Below are 15,951 nucleotides of genomic sequence, written 5' to 3'. Positions count from 1 at the left end.
TAAGCCTTGACTCCAATCAGCACTTCAGGGCCCCAGGGGAACTCCGGCCCCCAGCTTTCCCCTGTCTCAGCAAGGGCTGGGAAGCCATAGACAGTGGCTTCTATCTCTTCTGCCTTTTCATGTCACTGCCCAAGTACAAGGCTTTGTGCCCTTAATCCATGCTTCTGGCTGCTTTTACACCAGCTAAAAATGCTAACAGAAATGAGACCCTCAAAGGATTGCTCCTTAACCATAAGGATCTTTCAAGTAGAGAGCCATCAGTTTCAAGGACTCCCCCCATCCTTTAACCCTTAACCCTTAACCCTTCAGCGCACTGTTCTGTTAGGTAGTCATGGCATGCCAGGCACCATGCTTTAGGCTTCCTGTACATTGCTGTCTGACGTGAAAGCCGACGGGTGGCTGGAGGCCACCCTGTTCAGCATCCAGCCTGTCCTGCTAGCACTCGAGGCCAAGGGGTGCACACTTTTTCTGGCTCTCACTGCTGGCAGCAGCCAGAGATTGCCAGGCACAAGCCAGCTCCTCTTTGCATGTGCAGTGTACGTGGGTGATAAAGTTTACTTTACATAAATCATTTTCCCTTTTACATCACCCACACACGACAGCAATCTCTCAGAGTTAACTTATGGGAGGAAAAGCTGTTCCTGCAGTTGTTGGGCTTCGCTCAGGGCTGGGATAAAGAAAGTCAAGTCTGTGGCAAGCCCAGTCTGGGCTTGGGGGGGGGGTCTCCTTCTTTGTGGACTTTTTACCTCGCGGGCTCATCAGGGTCGCGTCCACGGCCTTCCCTCCGTCCCCGCAACGGGCTTCATCGAAGGGCAGACACTGCTCGCCGGTCCCTGCCACGACTTCCGAATTCCCAGCCAAGTCTTTGGCTCCACTCAGAGACTTGACACGGTAGATGCGGCGACTGTTGGTGTCAGAGACGTAGAGCGAGCCAGACACGGGGTCCACAGCCAAGTAGTACTTATGCGCTGGGTTGTTGCTTGAGTAGAGGAAGCACAGAGAGAAATGAGGAGCGGGCTATGCAGCTGGCCTGCTGGATCAACGCGATGACAAAAATCCTAGCAAGACTCTTACCTTCTCTAGTGTCTTTCCACTTTAGCGAACTGGAAAGACACTAACATCACAACTTAATGTTCCAACATATCATGGCTCTTAGCTGCTTCTAATTGGACTTAAGTGCCTGATGCTATCATGGAATTCATTGTTTCTCATCATGCTAAAAGACCGTGGATTCATTTAGCTGGTACAGAAAGCCCCACCCTGCTTCCAGTTCCATGAGCAGGACAGTTGCTCAGTACTTACAGCCTGTGTGTGTCAGCATCCTTTATTCCTCCCAATGGGCTTAGTATATTCTCAAGTGGGACAAGGAACATGCCCATTTGACAATGTTCTCTTTCTACTCAATGCCTCCAAGATGCCAGATCATTAATATCGGGGCAATGTGGAATTCGCCTAACTTTGTCATGGGAAGCTCCCCAGAGCCAGCCCCGTTCCTTAGCCTTAGATCTAACTACTGTTCTTTAGTGCAGATATGAATAAATCTGGCATTTACTGTGAAGACAGGTGGATATCTTGCTGGTATCACCTAAGGAATAGGAATTACTGAGGAAGGAGATGCAGGTTTTAAGCCTTGGCTAACAGTGAGGTCATAGGAGTGAGCTAAGACCTGCCAGGACCCTAAGCCACAGTAGCGATGAATACCGTTGTGTGTGTCAAACACACTAGGAAGGCGTAAAACTCAGGGACCTGGAATATCCCATGCATACAGCTCTCCTCTGTGGGACTATATAGGGCAGGATAAGACTTTGAGCACTGACTCAAACTCTAAACTCAACTCTGACCCAGCCTATGGCCTAAGGTACATCTCTAGCTACATTGGATCTCTGCTTTCTTATTTGGGAAGTGGAAAAAAAAAAACCAGATTGCGTTATCAGTAATGTTCCTTCTGGCTCAAATCCCTCCAGTTCTTCCCTTTGTGGTATGTCCTCATTGGAGGCTGGAAGCAGAATGGTGTGCATGCTCCTGTTACAGGGGAGACTCCTGTTAAAGTGAATTCACTGCCTCCCGGAGGCAGGTGGTGACTGCCTCCTGTTTCAGGGTGGTAGAATAGGTTTTAGCGTCACAAGCACAGGCTTCCCCCACCCCTTGCTATTTTTTCCACTGTAAGTTGGAAGGATGGGAAGAGAGGGAGTGAGAGAGGTGATGGGAAGGTGAGGCTGATGATAGTGTTGGATGCATTTGTCCTATAGACATTAGTTGGTAAATCACTAATTAAAGCACTACTATTTGGGTTCTTCCCTGATTTAAGGGAAACAAGAGCTAGAGGTTATTTTTAGGAACACTTTGTGAGTTAAGACCATCTTTAATTCCAGCTTCTGCTCAGCTTGCTGTTTAGAGATAGAACTGAACCAGAAATCAAGGTCTTTTCTAGAATTTCAGCCTACATAACTAGTTGGAAAGAGTAGGATACCTTGGCTCCATTCTTTCATTTTTTCCCCTTTGTCTTAATTTTTTTCTTTACTGGCTATTAAGTCATTAGACAATATCCATAAATGCAAAACAAATTACAGCAGAAAGGGAAAAAATCATGCAATTTTTTAATTAGATGCTGCACTCTTACTCAATGAACAGTGGCTGGCATGATCAACAGAAGGAGCAAGGCATCTCACATCTGTGCCTATCTATGGGCAGGATAATTAATTCTGGACTTTCTAGGGAGCCCCATTCAAGGAGGCTTTTCAAAATCTCTGGCAGAAAAGCGGCCAGTTGAGTGTGTGAGGTCAGCTCTTACTGGGAGAGACCATTTTCCCCCATGACATCATACCTGCTCCAACCAAGAACCTTACGGAAGGCTCAGGGCAGACGGAGAGCTCTGCTTCCACAACTGTGGCTGTGGCAGCACCAAAGTGGGCAGTGAGCTCCTTGGAGGGATGCTGTCCTTCCAGGGCACTTGTGCTTTTGTTGTTGTTGTTGTTGTTGTTGTTCTAATGGGGTGCCTACAATGAGGCAATTTTGGGATATACAAGAACAAAAGGGCAGAGGAAGAGGCCTCTGCCCAAGTGTGGCCTTTCCACGGAGGGTGGTGATCTCATAAGGATTTTAATCTTCACCTAATTTTGACTGAACACCATAAAGAAAGCCCTCCCATGTTCCATGGAATGGAGTGAGGAGAATTCCTTCAAGGAGTGGCAGAAACTGTTTGTTTTCTTCTCATTTTCCAATACGAATAAGGTCATTTTTTCTTGGGATCACTCACGCTGCAGCTGTTTCTGTATGGTGGATATGTGTAGGCACACGTATGTGTTGGACACTTTATATGGGTATTGTACCAGCATGGTTTGAAATGACAGTCTTGGATCAATGGAATGACAAAGGCCATTTAGACAAAAAATACTTGGTCTACAACCTTTATACCACTAAAAAGTGATTTAACTCCATGAAAATTCTCTATGCATCTGACTGCTGGATTCATTCTGACCAGCAGATTGGCAATTAACTTGCTTTTTTTTTGTTTAAATGACCATACATCCAGGGGAAAAAAATCATTAATGAGTTGAAAATGAGTTTTTGACCCGTTTCCAGTTCATTAAAGCTTTTGTGAACCCAGTCCAGCATTTACAAAAGCCAGAAGTTTGCCTCAACTGTTTAGCCCAATTATGGACCACACTGAGCAGTTGGGATAAAAGTTCATCGTGGGTTCATTATCTTGCACTTGCATCTCCTGGAAATTCTAATTACTGTCAGCTTATTTGGTTGCTTTTTGACTGCATTTCATAATTGCTAAAGCTTATCATATCCACAACACACAATTAGCACATAAAAAAGTTACTATATTTGGTACATAAAAATATACAACATTACACAAGAAGCACAAAACAAAGAAACAAACACAAGGAAGCAAACGAACTATATCAAATTATATGGGAAAGAGTTCTTCATCTTACCTATGTTTAAACTCTTTATTTCTTTATAGAAAGAAAACAGAAGGAAAAAAGAACAAACAGTTAGCTGAAGAATTGATGATAAAGCAAACATAACATTTCCGTTTCTCGTATAAAGGGGCCCAGAAAAGGCAGACTTTTTCTGTTTTTTCCTTCTGAGAGCTCTTGGCTCAATTACTTGGGAGGTACCCTTGATTTTGGACTCCTCCTGGCCATTGGAAAATCTGGACAAGAATGCTCGGATTCTCTGATCACAACGTGGCTGACACATGACACAGGTGGCAACAGGTGAAACAGGACTGCTGGCTAATGAAGGGGTGGTGACCAGGGGACATCTTGAATGCCAACACCTATGGCCTTGCAATGGTTCCTGGAAGGGTAGTGGTAGGAAAATTCTGAAGCCAGATTCCAGCTTAGCTGTAGAGAGCACCGTGACGCGTTTGCCATGTCTGCCTTGGGTGTGGGAGGCACTATGACACCTCCCCCACCTGTATGACACCAGTTATTACATGGTAGAGTCAGTAACAGCACACAGAGAGTCCCTGCCCATGCTCACTTGCAGTTTCATAATGGTCCTGTTGAACCCTGGGAGTTTGAACCATTTCCTATCCCAGCTCCACAAAACCTTCCTCATCCCTACCTCACTGGCACACGTGGGACCCCAATCATGCATTGTTTTCCTCACAGGTAACACTCAATACTACAACAATAAACCTTAATGAAATTTACAACCATAACATCCTCTTGTTCAAAAAAAGAATTCCAAAAAGGAATGGGGATTCCTTTTTGGAGAACTAGTTGGGATGATTTTTCTTTTAACAACAAAAAGACATTTCAATTGTAATACAAAAGTGGCTAAAAGTCAACATTACTGAGGGGCTGGAAGTAGGGAGAAGTGCTCCCCTTTGCTGAGGCTTCTAGGCTAAGAAGGAGCCCCTGACCCTTCTGTCACTTCTCATGGAGGGGGAGGCTTCAGAAAAGGGACAAAGAGAGTTTAGTGCCCTGATTCCTGTTTAGGTGTAGTGCAGGCCTCTGCCGGGGGCCATCATTAGTGTTGGGTTTGCACAGGGATTACATTTTTATATTTTATTCCAACATGTTAGTTTTTGCAAAAAAAAGTTAATTAAATGATGCTGATAACTCCTGAGCTCTGACTGACATAGTGCAATTTAAGATTCATTCTGCAGAGCCTGGTGTGTCAGGGTGGCAGCCGGGAATTCTCGCGTCTATTTTATATTGCTTAATGAAAGTGAAATGTTATCTGCCACCAGTGGTAGACATATTTGGCTCTTAATTATTGCAATATCAATTCCACTTTTTTTTTTAGTCAAGATTTTGTGAAAAGACTGGATGGGATTTGGGTCTACAGACCTGACCTACTTTTTTCCTAAGAACGCCTGCTTTAAGTTGATTAATATAGTATCTATGCTGGGGGGAAGAAGGGCAGGAGTGGGGGATCAAGCCATAGGAGAGTGTAGAGTCTGAATGGTCATAAAGACAGGGTTTTCGGAGAAGGGCTGATGTCACTGCTATTCCAGTCCAGGATCATTAGCAGGCTAGTGCTTAGCAGGAAACAAACCAAAATAATAGCACCACTGAGTCAGTCTATGCAGATGAGCACAGATGCCCTACTTATAGGCTTCATGTGCATGGCCTCAGAAACACAGACCCTTCAGGTGTACCCTTTGAGGAAAATGTGGTGTCTCAGCCTTAAGAATTGAGATAGATTAGCTCTTCACACCACAGAGTCTCAATGACTCCTCTTTGGAGCCTCAGGGGTCTCTCCCAGCCATCTCAGCCTGTCTCCCAGCGCTGGCCTCATGTTGTCCTGTGATTTATAGTTGTGTACTTTTCTGGCTCACATCTCTGTGAACAGGATATGACTTGCAGACACTTAGTTGAGAGCACAGGAGAGAGCAGAGACTGGGAACATGGGTTCTTGAGGGAAGGAAGCAAAGAATGAGGTTGCTTCCCTTAGTGCTGGGCACACCCTGTCGTGGATGAACTCCCGAACCTCGGGTCCTTCCCAGGATGACAAAGCTACCATCATCTGGGACTCATGTCTTTGACCATTCCAATGCCCTCTGTCCATTTCTCCCTTGAGTAGGTGGAGTTGGAGTGGCCCGAGTATTGTATTCATTCTGACCGAAGTGGGATTGAGTTGGGGGCACATTTAGTTTGGTTTCTGGGGTCATGCTCATGTGGCTTATAGTGCCCTCAGCATCTAGTTAAATAACTGCTTGTCACTCTGGTATAGAAATAGCTTTCAGGAATGCTGCTGTCCTACTGTGCTGATTTAGCATTGTCGCTCCCCCTCTTCATGGAGGAACGACACAGGACCCTGCGTTGTTCTTTTGTCTGCTCGGCCCTCCCTGGGTTGGCTACCGACCCTTCCACCTCCGTGGAAGGGCAGTTCCCCCTGCCACATTCCCCACTTCCGCGGGGGAGCGGCACACCGCCGGCTGGCTCTCTCGGGGGCTGCACAGGTGTTATTCAGATAGATGTTCCTGGTGCATGTTGTCTCTCTCCTCCTTTATAGTCCTCTTCCACCAATCCCAACTCTGCTACCCACAAGCCGAGTACGCTGCCCTCCTCCAATCAGGAGCAGGTCCTGCTGTTTATTGGTTGAACTGGAGGCAGCTGTGTAGAAGCTGTTTCTCCCTTCTCAGCGCCATATTGTGGGAGAGCAGATGCATAGAATAAGTCTTAATTCCAGTAACTTAGTCTAGTCAGAGTTGCTCCCCACAGATCCCCCTTTCTTTTTATTTTTGGCGTTGATACACGCCTGTCTTCGGTGCCCCGCGGCACACACTCTGCTGTGCTTGCTAGAGTTGCCCACAGGTGCTTGCAAGCCTACCAACCAGGCAAACCGAATCCGGGTCCTCTCTTCGCCATGTTGTGAGGAGGTTTTTAGGCGCTGATGCGTGCCTGTGTTCGGTGCCCTGCAGCGCATGCTCTGCTCTGCTAGAACTGCCTGCAGGTGCTTACAGGCCCTACCAATCAGGCAAACCGAATCCAAGCCTTCTCATTGCCGTATTGTGGGGAGACTTATTGGTGTTGATAACGTGCCTGTCTTTGGTGACCTGCAGCTGCCCACAGATGCTTATCGTCTTACCAATCAGACAGACCGAATCCAAGCTCTCTCATTGCCGTGTTGTGGGGAGGCCTTATTTTTCTCTATTTCTCTATCTCCGGGCATTCCTGTTTCTCCTATTTTACTTCTATCTGCCAGTATTCCTATTTCTCTCATTTTACTTCTAAACTTCTGTTTCTCTCATCCCTGCGGCATCCCGGCGCCCGCCCCGAGGCTGCTTCTCGGCGCCTCGCAGCGGCTTCCCGGCTCTACGCTGCTTCAGCCCGTGCTTCTCGCATCTGCGCGGCTTCCCGGCTCCGCGCAAGCTCCGCAGTCTCCGCGCCCTTTGCGCCCGCACCACAGCCTTCGCGCCAGCCCCGCGTTCTATTAGCGCCCCAGGTACTCTCCCCGTTAGTGCCCCGCGCGCTCTCTCTGCGCGCGGCAGCTTCTGCGAATCACACAGCATAGCTTACGTTTCCGCCACCGGTATTCAATCTAAGTTCCCCGGGCTAACCTGGCGAATTCAACCTATAGCTTACGTTTCCACCTTACGGTTTGGCTTCCCGTCTTTTGCTCCCTGGGCTAATCTGACGGATTCCAACCTGGCTTACGTTTCCGCTTCTGGTTTTAACTTTTTGCCCCTTATTCCCCGGGCTGACTCGACGAATCCCAAGGTAGCTTTCGTCTCCGCCTCAGCCTGACCCCGCGGCTTCATCCTCCCCAACATATTTTTCTCTACCCGGTATGTTTCCCTAACTTTTCTTCCAACAATATTCCCCTCTCATTTCTCCTGGCTTCTCCCCACAGTCTGTGTCCGAGTCTGTTTGTTCTAGCTTTCACTTTCGCTTTCAATCTTAGAGATTTCTCCTAACTTCTTTCCCACAGTCCATATCCAAGTCTATGCCTAGGCTTTTTTTTTTTTTTTTTTTTTTTTTTTTTTTTTTTTTTTTTTACAGGCAGAGTGGACAGTGAGAGAGAGAGACAGAGAGAAAGGTCTTCCTTTGCCGTTGGTTCACCCTCCAATGGCCGCCGCGGCCAGCGCGCTGTGGCCGGCGCACCGCGCTGATCCGATGGCAGGAGCCAGGAGCCAGGTGCTTCTCCTGGTCTCCCATGGGGTGCAGGGCCCAAGCACTTGGGCCATCCTCCACTGCACTCCCTGGCCACAGCAGAGGGCTGGCCTGGAAGAGGGGCAACCGGGACAGAATCCGGCGCCCCAACCGGGACTAGAACCTGGTGTGCCGGCGCCGCTAGGCAGAGGATTAGCCTAGTGAGCCGCGGCGCCGGCCGCCTAGGCTTTCAATAGCTTCTTCCGGCACCTTTTCCGTCCGGCTTTCCCTAGGCTCTTCGCTAGTCTCTCTCTCCAGTATTTTCCCACTTCTTCCCACTTCTTCCCTCCTAGGTTTCCTATCCGAGTCCCTCCTAGGTTTCCTATCCGAGTCACGGCACCATTATGTCGCTCCCCCTCTTCATGGAGGAACGACACAGGACCCTGCGTTGTTCTTTTGTCTGCTCGGCCCTCCCTGGGTTGGCTACCGACCCTTCCACCTCCGTGGAAGGGCGGTTCCCCCTAGCCACTTTCCCCACTTCCGCGGGGGAGCGGCACACCTCCGGCCGGCTCTCTCGGGGGCTGCACAGGTGTTATTCGGATAGATGTTCCTGGTGCATGTTGTCTCTCTCCTCCTTTATAGTCCTCTTCCACCAATCCCAACTCTGCTACCCACACGCCGAGTACGCTGCTCTCCTCCAATCAGGAGCAGGTCCTGCTGTTTATTGGTTGAACTGGAGGCAGCTGGGTAGAAGCTGTTTCCTCCTCTCCCAGCGCCATATTGTGGGAGAGCAGATGCATAGAATAAGTCTTAATTCCAGTAACTTAGTCTAGTCTGAGTTGCTCCCCACAAGCATCATTGCTGGGAGTGATGCTTAAAGTGGAATTCACTATTCCGAGGACATCAGTGACAAACTAGCTACTGAGCATAAATTCAAAAAATCTTCAGATTACTTAAGGTACAAGAATCTGAAATGCCCAGAAACATGACAAAGGAAATTTGATTGAAGTTTTCTCAAATTTGGTAACTCTTATCTTACAACACATCCCCAACAATCAAGTGTGAACATGGAAGTTTTGTAATTTAGCAATAATCTGAAAGAAATTTTGATGAGCCATACTGGAAGAAATATTGAATGGCTCTCTATTTTTTTCTGTAGATAATGAGATGACAAAATAATGACCATGTGGAAAGACAATCAAAGCATGTGTAGCCAAAGACTGTAGGAAAGCAAGCATCATGGTCACATAATAGGAGTTAGTCAATCAAACATGTTAGGTTATTCATCGGGATTTTGTGACGTTGGCATTAGCTGTTGGCTTTTCAAAAATTTGCCATTTGTTTTTATGTCTTTTCTCATCCTAATTAATAGCCAGTTTCATTTCTCATTTTGCATTCTACAATTTTGTTTTTCCTTCTTAGAGGAATCTCTGACTGCTAGCTTCAGGAACCTGGGTCCATCCATGGTCAAGCATCATGTGAGATTTAATCGGGACACAGTTGTGGTGATTTTTCTGGATTGCTGGTTTTGTCGTATTTTCTCTCTCGAGCCCCACCTTCCTAGCCTGACCTCCAGGGAAAGCATCTGCATTCTTGACCTGCAACCTCAGAGTCCTTCCTAACTCTGTGCCTTGCCACGAGGGCTCTGATCTACAGAGACATTCAGGAAAAGCCAGTCCTGCTATTGGTTACTTCTAATTTCTATCACTCTGAGCCCTCCTCTTAGGTTCTCACCATCCCACTAACACTCACGGCTTGAATGATTGCATTATCTCAAGGTCTTCCCTGAAAGAACGATGCCTGTGACCCACCCAAAAAGCACCATCTGAATGGCAGTCTGGAAAAGTGGCAGCGGAAGCTTCCAGTTGGAAAAAATCTTTAATATCGTAATATAGTTTTTTTTTTTTTTTTGACAGGCAGAGTGGACAATGAGAGAGAGAAAGAGAGAGAGAAAGGTCTTCCTTTGCCGTTGGTTCACCCTCCAATGGCCGCCGCGGCCAGCGCACTGCGGCCGGCACACCGCGCTGATCCGATGGCAGGAGCCAGGTGCTTCTCCTGGTCTCCCATGGGGTGCAGGGCCCAAGCACTTGGGCCATCCTCCACTGTACTCCCGGGCCACAGAAGAGAGTTGACCTGGAAGAGGGGCAACCGGGACAGAATCCGGCACCCCAACCGGGACTACAACCCAGTGTGCCGGTGCCGCAAGGTGGAGGATTAGCCTAGTGAGCCGCGGCGCCAGCCCGTAATATAGTTTTATGTTTAGAAAAAATAATTTTGAATTTAAAAATTAAGTCTGTCATCATTTATTGCCTCACATCGGCATCCAGTTCCTAAGATAGTCTCTCAATGGGGAGAGAGGAAGGATTTTTCCAAGAGAGGCCTTGACCCTAAGATGTCAGTGACTGACAAATGTGCTCTGTTCTAGAGGGCTTAGTCGAGAATGCAGATGCTCTCCCCAGCGGTCAGGCTAGGAAGGTGGGGCTCGAGAGAGAAAATACGACAAAACCAGCAATCCAGAACAATCACCACACCTGTGTCCCGATTAAATCTCACATGATGCTTGACCATGGATGGACCCAGGTCCCTGAAGCTAGCAGTCAGAGATTCCTCTAAGGGCAATGGCTATGAAAGGTGGGATACTAAGCTTTTTGGGGAAGCAGGTGTTGAAAATGTCCTAAATGTTGGTCTAATGAGAACATAAAGGTGAAAACCATTCTACCTAAGAGAGAGGCTTCTTGAAGCATGAGGACTCTGCCCCTCCACATAGAGGACAGGCCAAGGAAGGAGGAAGGGAGAAGACGGTGAGAGAACCAGAGGAACATTTAAATAGAATTCCAATTTTGAGGCTCAGCTCTGGGGTGGGTACACAAGCTCGGGATGGGCACTGACTCCCAAAATTGAATCATTCAGCTGCCAACTCACAATGCAGAAAAGACATAAGCAAGACAGGTCTCTGCCTCTCTCCTCCCTCCCTTTGCTGGTTGCTGTTTTGAAGAGAGGGGATTGACAGCCCTTTGTTTTCAGGTATGTAGTGGGAAGAAAAGAAGAATCAAACCAGTGTTCTTTTAAAAGCTTAACTTCTAATCGGCTCTGGGTACTTGCCTGATGAAAGCAAGAACAAGTCTAAAGGTAGCTAAAAAGCAAAAAAAAAGAAAAAGAAAAATCACATAGAGCTGTCGAGGGGAACTGGGAGACATGTTCCCTCCAGCAGTCTTCCATGCCACCATATGCGTGTGGGGTGTCTTGCTCCGACTGGGCTGAGAGCTTATACCACTAATGTTGTGGCCGTGGGCACTTGAGAAACATGAAATCCATGACCTTCCACCAAGAGGAAGAGATTGGTCAATGGGCCATCTAACTCAAGCAACATATTCTGAGCATGGAGAATGGACTGGGCACTGCTCAGGCATCCAGAGCCAAAGATGACCAAGGTGCCAGCCCTAAACTTGGGCCCTAGAGACTGACACAGGAATAAAGGAACAAGGCCGAAGGCCCTGTCACGTCAAACAGCAAACCACAGAGTTAAACTATTGAAGGGAGGGGAAGAATCTTTCTGTGGGGGAGATCAGACTTTATGGAAGGGGGACCCTCAACCTGGGCCTTACAAGTGGGCATGAGCAAGTAGGCTAGGTAGAGAGGGTATTTTAAGTAGAGTGAGCGGCCCATGTCAAGTTGGGAATGTGCCTTTTTGGCTTTGAGTAGGGAGAACCATGGCAAAGGAAGAAGAGCCAGATGTGGGTGACTGCAAGTGCCAGATTCAATGATCCCATCCTTTCATCTGGTAAGCCAGGGAGAGCAGTGCTACCCGCCCCTTTCCTCGACTGTGTGACTCTCCATTGCCCACAGGAAGCCTGAGAGAGGGTGGTTTCCCTAGGATTAAAAACAAAGGACAGATCATCTTGGGGTGGGGACCTGCATGGGGAAGCCTAGGAGAAGTGGTTAATTTCACTGTTGGCCTGACAGATTGAGAGCGCTCTCCTCCTCTTTAACTCAGGGTTTCTCGCCCTTGCACGAGTCACCTTTGAGACTGTCTCACCCCCTTCGTTACCTGAGAGCCCAGCACAGGTCTGGCTCACCCTCATGCTCTGTCAAAGCCCCCTGGGTCCCGGAGGCTGCAACTGCTCAGGAAGGTGTGGCTGTTTTCTGCTGTCTTTTGACTTCTCCCAAGTGCCCGGCACAGTCTCGGCTCCCAGAGACACTCAGCCACAGTTGCTGGTGGTCAGCTTAGCACTTTCACTCCCAGAAGGGGCCTCAAAGATACGAAAGTACAAGTGCAACCTGTAGCTTCCTTTAAGCCTTTCACGTGGTAGTCGAGGCTGCTTCAGAAAGTACCACTATCCACTCAGCTGCTTAGGTCAAAGTCCTAGACAGAACCCTCCTTCATGTCCATCCTTCCTTCTTCCCTCCCTCCCTCCCTCCCTCCCTTCTCTCCTCCCTCCTGCCCTCCCCCCTCCCTGCTTCTCTCCCTCCCTCCCTCCCTGTCCTCTCTCTTCTTCCCCATCTCCTATCCCTGTGCCTAATCCATCAGCAAATTCTGTCAGAGTTACCTTGAAAATACATCCCAATCAGGGTTCCTCTCTAGGTCTTCTACAGCCATGCTAGTCCAAGTCACTGTCACCCAAATCCTGGACAAGAACTGCAGCCTCCCTGTGGGGTTTCCTGCCTCTGCAAACCAGATCTCATCAACTTCATCCTTCACCTCCAATGGCTGCCCGTTGCAATAAGAACACAATCAACACTTAGGTACATGGTCGGCAAGATTCTTGAGCGTTGGGCCTCTCCCAACCCCTCTGGCTTCCTCGGAGAACTCTCCCTGAGCTCACCAGTCATACTAGACTTCTGCCACTCCTTTCCATGAGCCAGGTGGTGAGTTGGTATGAGGGCTTTGTCTGAATGTGTCTCTGCCTGGAATGCTTTCCCCCAAGTGTTCTCATGGCCAACCTAGTCATTTGGGGCCTAGCTCAAGTGTTACCTAGCAGGCAAGGTTTCCGTGACTACTTTAGCTTATGCAGTCCCTCTTTATCCTTGTTCTCTTGCCCCATTGCACCTGTTTTTGACCTTGTTAGATATTCCTTGAAGCATTTAATGTTACTTGAAAGTATGTTTTTTTAAAAAAAAATTTGTCCAGATGATTTAGTTTGAAGCTCCCTATCATAACTCCTGGGGCTCTTGTTGAACACCTACTTATTTTTTCCCTAGCCAGACAGCCCATGGCATGAACTAACATTCACCAAATATTGGTTGAATGAAAATTTCCTGCTTATTTGGAAACTTTTTTCTCTATTTATAGATCTTCCTCTGGGTTGAAGATTTCCAAGAGATTTGACTGGTCAATATTTTCCCAGCACAGAGGAGTCGACTTCATACTTCAGCAATGGCCAGGAGGAATCTACAAGGGGTGGCCAGAAATGACCTAGCAAGGTGTATGCAGTGATGTTAAGTCGTATGCTAGTGAACATGCAAAGACCCAGAGAACTGATAGAGAGCTAGCACAGAGAGGGCTCAATACAAACCTGTAAATTAATCAGTGCACATCAGTGGTTCTCAAACTTTGATGTGCATCAGCACCTTCTACAGAGCTTTTCGATATAACAATTTGTGAGGCCTTTTCTAGTACCTCTCTTTGGAAACCGGTTGTTGATGATAGCATCAAGTGTGTGTACGGTGATTTCCAGACACACAAAGCATTTCCCCAAATCCTTGATTCGGCACCTAGGTTGGGCTGACAGGGGCTTACATATTCCCTGGAGAAACCCAATGGTGGCCATCATTTACCCAGGGAAGCTCAGCAGCAGTTGGGTGCAAGAGTGCACATAAGGTTCCCTGTGTGGTTATTTACCGTAACTCCAAGATGCTGGTCACATTTCGAGAGGGAAAGATGCGCCGGATGTAATTGAAGTCACCGACAAAGAGGCTCCCGTCGACTCCGACAGCCAGAGCCACTGGGGCCAGCAGCTTGTTGCCTTCAGCAAGGCCATTGCAGCTGGGACAGGAGATGCTTCGGCGGCGGCCGTTGCCCATGATGCTGGTGATAATGGCGGGCTGCTGGGTCAGAAACTGGTTTTCCCCAGTGCCTTTGTGTAGGATTCCTGGGAGGAAGTGTAAAAGGGAGTGGTTACCACAGCCCTCTGTGGAGGACACTTGTATTGGCCAATGAATGTGATGGTGAGGGGAGTGACAGAGAAAGGAGAAAAATTAGAAAACCTCAAACTGATTTCTGTGTCTGCTGAGACAGCTGCAAGGGGAGGCCAAGCCCCACAGAGCTCAAGCCATGGTACTGGGAAAGATCCCACGTGACGGGTAACTCAAGAACTGCGAGGGATGATAGGGTCGATCCTCCGGACAAACCAGCCCATGAGTCTTCAATATTTCAGGCACTTGTTGAGAAATGACTGCCACTCGGGTGCCAAGGAAGGAGAGAAGGTTCCAGAGAAGAGGCAAGGCTGTGTTTGGGAAGAGGGAGGGGCTCACGTACCACTTTTGACATTGAGGATGTGGTGTCTGTCCAGGGACCAGCCACCGAGGTTGGAAGGGTCCAGCTCAAATCCTTGAAGAAGGGCTGTTCTTTTCTCCCACAGGATGAGGCTGGGGCAAGTCTCGTACTCAAACCCGACAGACACTGGCGGACACAAGGGGGTGGGACAGGGTGGGAGAACGAAGACAGTTGACTTGATTACTCCAGAGTGCTCCAGCAAGAAGAGAGACACACGTTCCCAGCAATACAGATTCTGTGCCAAAAACTCACTCCAAGAGGCGGGCTGATTGCTTTTCTGCTTATGATTCCACAATCTGAAATTCAGATTTTGAGCTGAACTCAGCCTTGAAAAACTGCACAGTCATGCTCTGCTGGGGGAGGGAAAGACCTTCCCAATGACCAAGCAGCTTTCTAAAATGACACTGGTGACACAGAGGGAAAAGGATCCTTTAAAAACTTAACACTGTCTGCGTCTCATTGAGGGATGGATAGGACACTGTTGCAGCCTGCTGTCCGTGGCATGAATTGATTCTAGTTTGTTGTTCATTTTCACTCCCTAGGAGAAAGCTCTTTGGAAGTTTGGCAGTTCCCTGACAAGGAGATTCTGGGAGCAACAGCTTGTGCCTGGGAAGGTACTTTGGACACTTAGCGCTCTGCACCTGTGGGGTCCAGCAACCACAGAGAATATTCGACAAAAAGACCACACCGTACTGAACATATATGGACATTTTTCCTAGTCATTGTTCCCCAGACAAGACTGTCACAATGACTTCCACAGCATCTCCATTGTATTAAGTATGAGAAGCCACCTAGAGATGGTTCAAAGTATGTGGGAGGATGTGTGTAGTTCTGTGCAAATACTTTGCCATTTTATATAAGGGACTTGAGCACCTGAGGATTTTGGTATCCGTGGGGAGGAGTGTTGGAACCAAACCTCTATGGACACTGAGGGACAGTGTGTGTTCACTCAAGATTACAGAGAGCGCCAGGAGAGCCAAGCACAAAGAGAGGCTAGGTAGTGAGTTATCTGTAGAGTCAATCTCCTTGTGAAAACTCTGCATCTGCCAAGTGCACAGATGGGAGACGAGGCAGTCTCCTCTGTCTCACTTGCTCACCCTGTCTTTGGGTTCCCTTTCCCCACACGTAAAACAGGGTAAGGAAAGCCTCAGTCTCTCAGAGAGATGTGGTGAGGCTGGAGGAGGCGGGATGCTGAGCCGCATACATTTTTAATTGGATCGCTGCTGTAGCAACACAAGAAATTGTTATTATTGCTGTTCCTACTACATTAAACTCTTAACTATGTGTGTCACCTTTGGGGATTCTCTGCAGCTTTTTAAAAATACTGAAATATAGAAGTGTCGATATGAATGGAGGCTGCATTTTATCTTAAAAAGAAAACCCCACATATTTCCTAGC

General features: G+C 47.9%; 1 protein-coding gene across 15 annotated transcripts in view; it reads right to left on the bottom strand.

Annotated features, from left to right (window-relative positions):
* TENM2 (teneurin transmembrane protein 2) overlaps positions 1-15,951 on the bottom strand; it is a 1,297,938-nt gene that overhangs the window by 42,036 nt on the left and 1,239,951 nt on the right. For 12 of the 15 annotated variants that reach the window (XM_051844423.3, XM_051844432.3, XM_051844433.3 and 9 more), the window contains 4 exons: positions 14,536-14,679; positions 13,900-14,149; positions 3,945-3,965; positions 747-979 (listed from right to left, as the gene is read on the bottom strand). In XM_051844423.3, the coding sequence (XP_051700383.1) occupies positions 747-979; positions 3,945-3,965; positions 13,900-14,149; positions 14,536-14,679 (648 nt within the window). The remainder of the gene's footprint in view (positions 1-746; positions 980-3,944; positions 3,966-13,899; positions 14,150-14,535; positions 14,680-15,951) is intronic. The other 3 variants (XM_051844428.3, XM_070076400.2, XM_089335057.1) reach the window with 1 other exon arrangement.

The sequence above is a fragment of the Oryctolagus cuniculus genome, chromosome 6 (assembly GCF_051225735.1).
Source record: "Oryctolagus cuniculus isolate XC-2025 breed Fujian yellow rabbit chromosome 6, ASM5122573v1, whole genome shotgun sequence".
In the NCBI taxonomy this organism is placed as follows: Eukaryota; Metazoa; Chordata; class Mammalia; order Lagomorpha; family Leporidae; genus Oryctolagus; species Oryctolagus cuniculus.
Note: the sequence above shows the minus strand (reverse complement) of the source record. Positions and strands in the feature narration are given on the sequence as shown.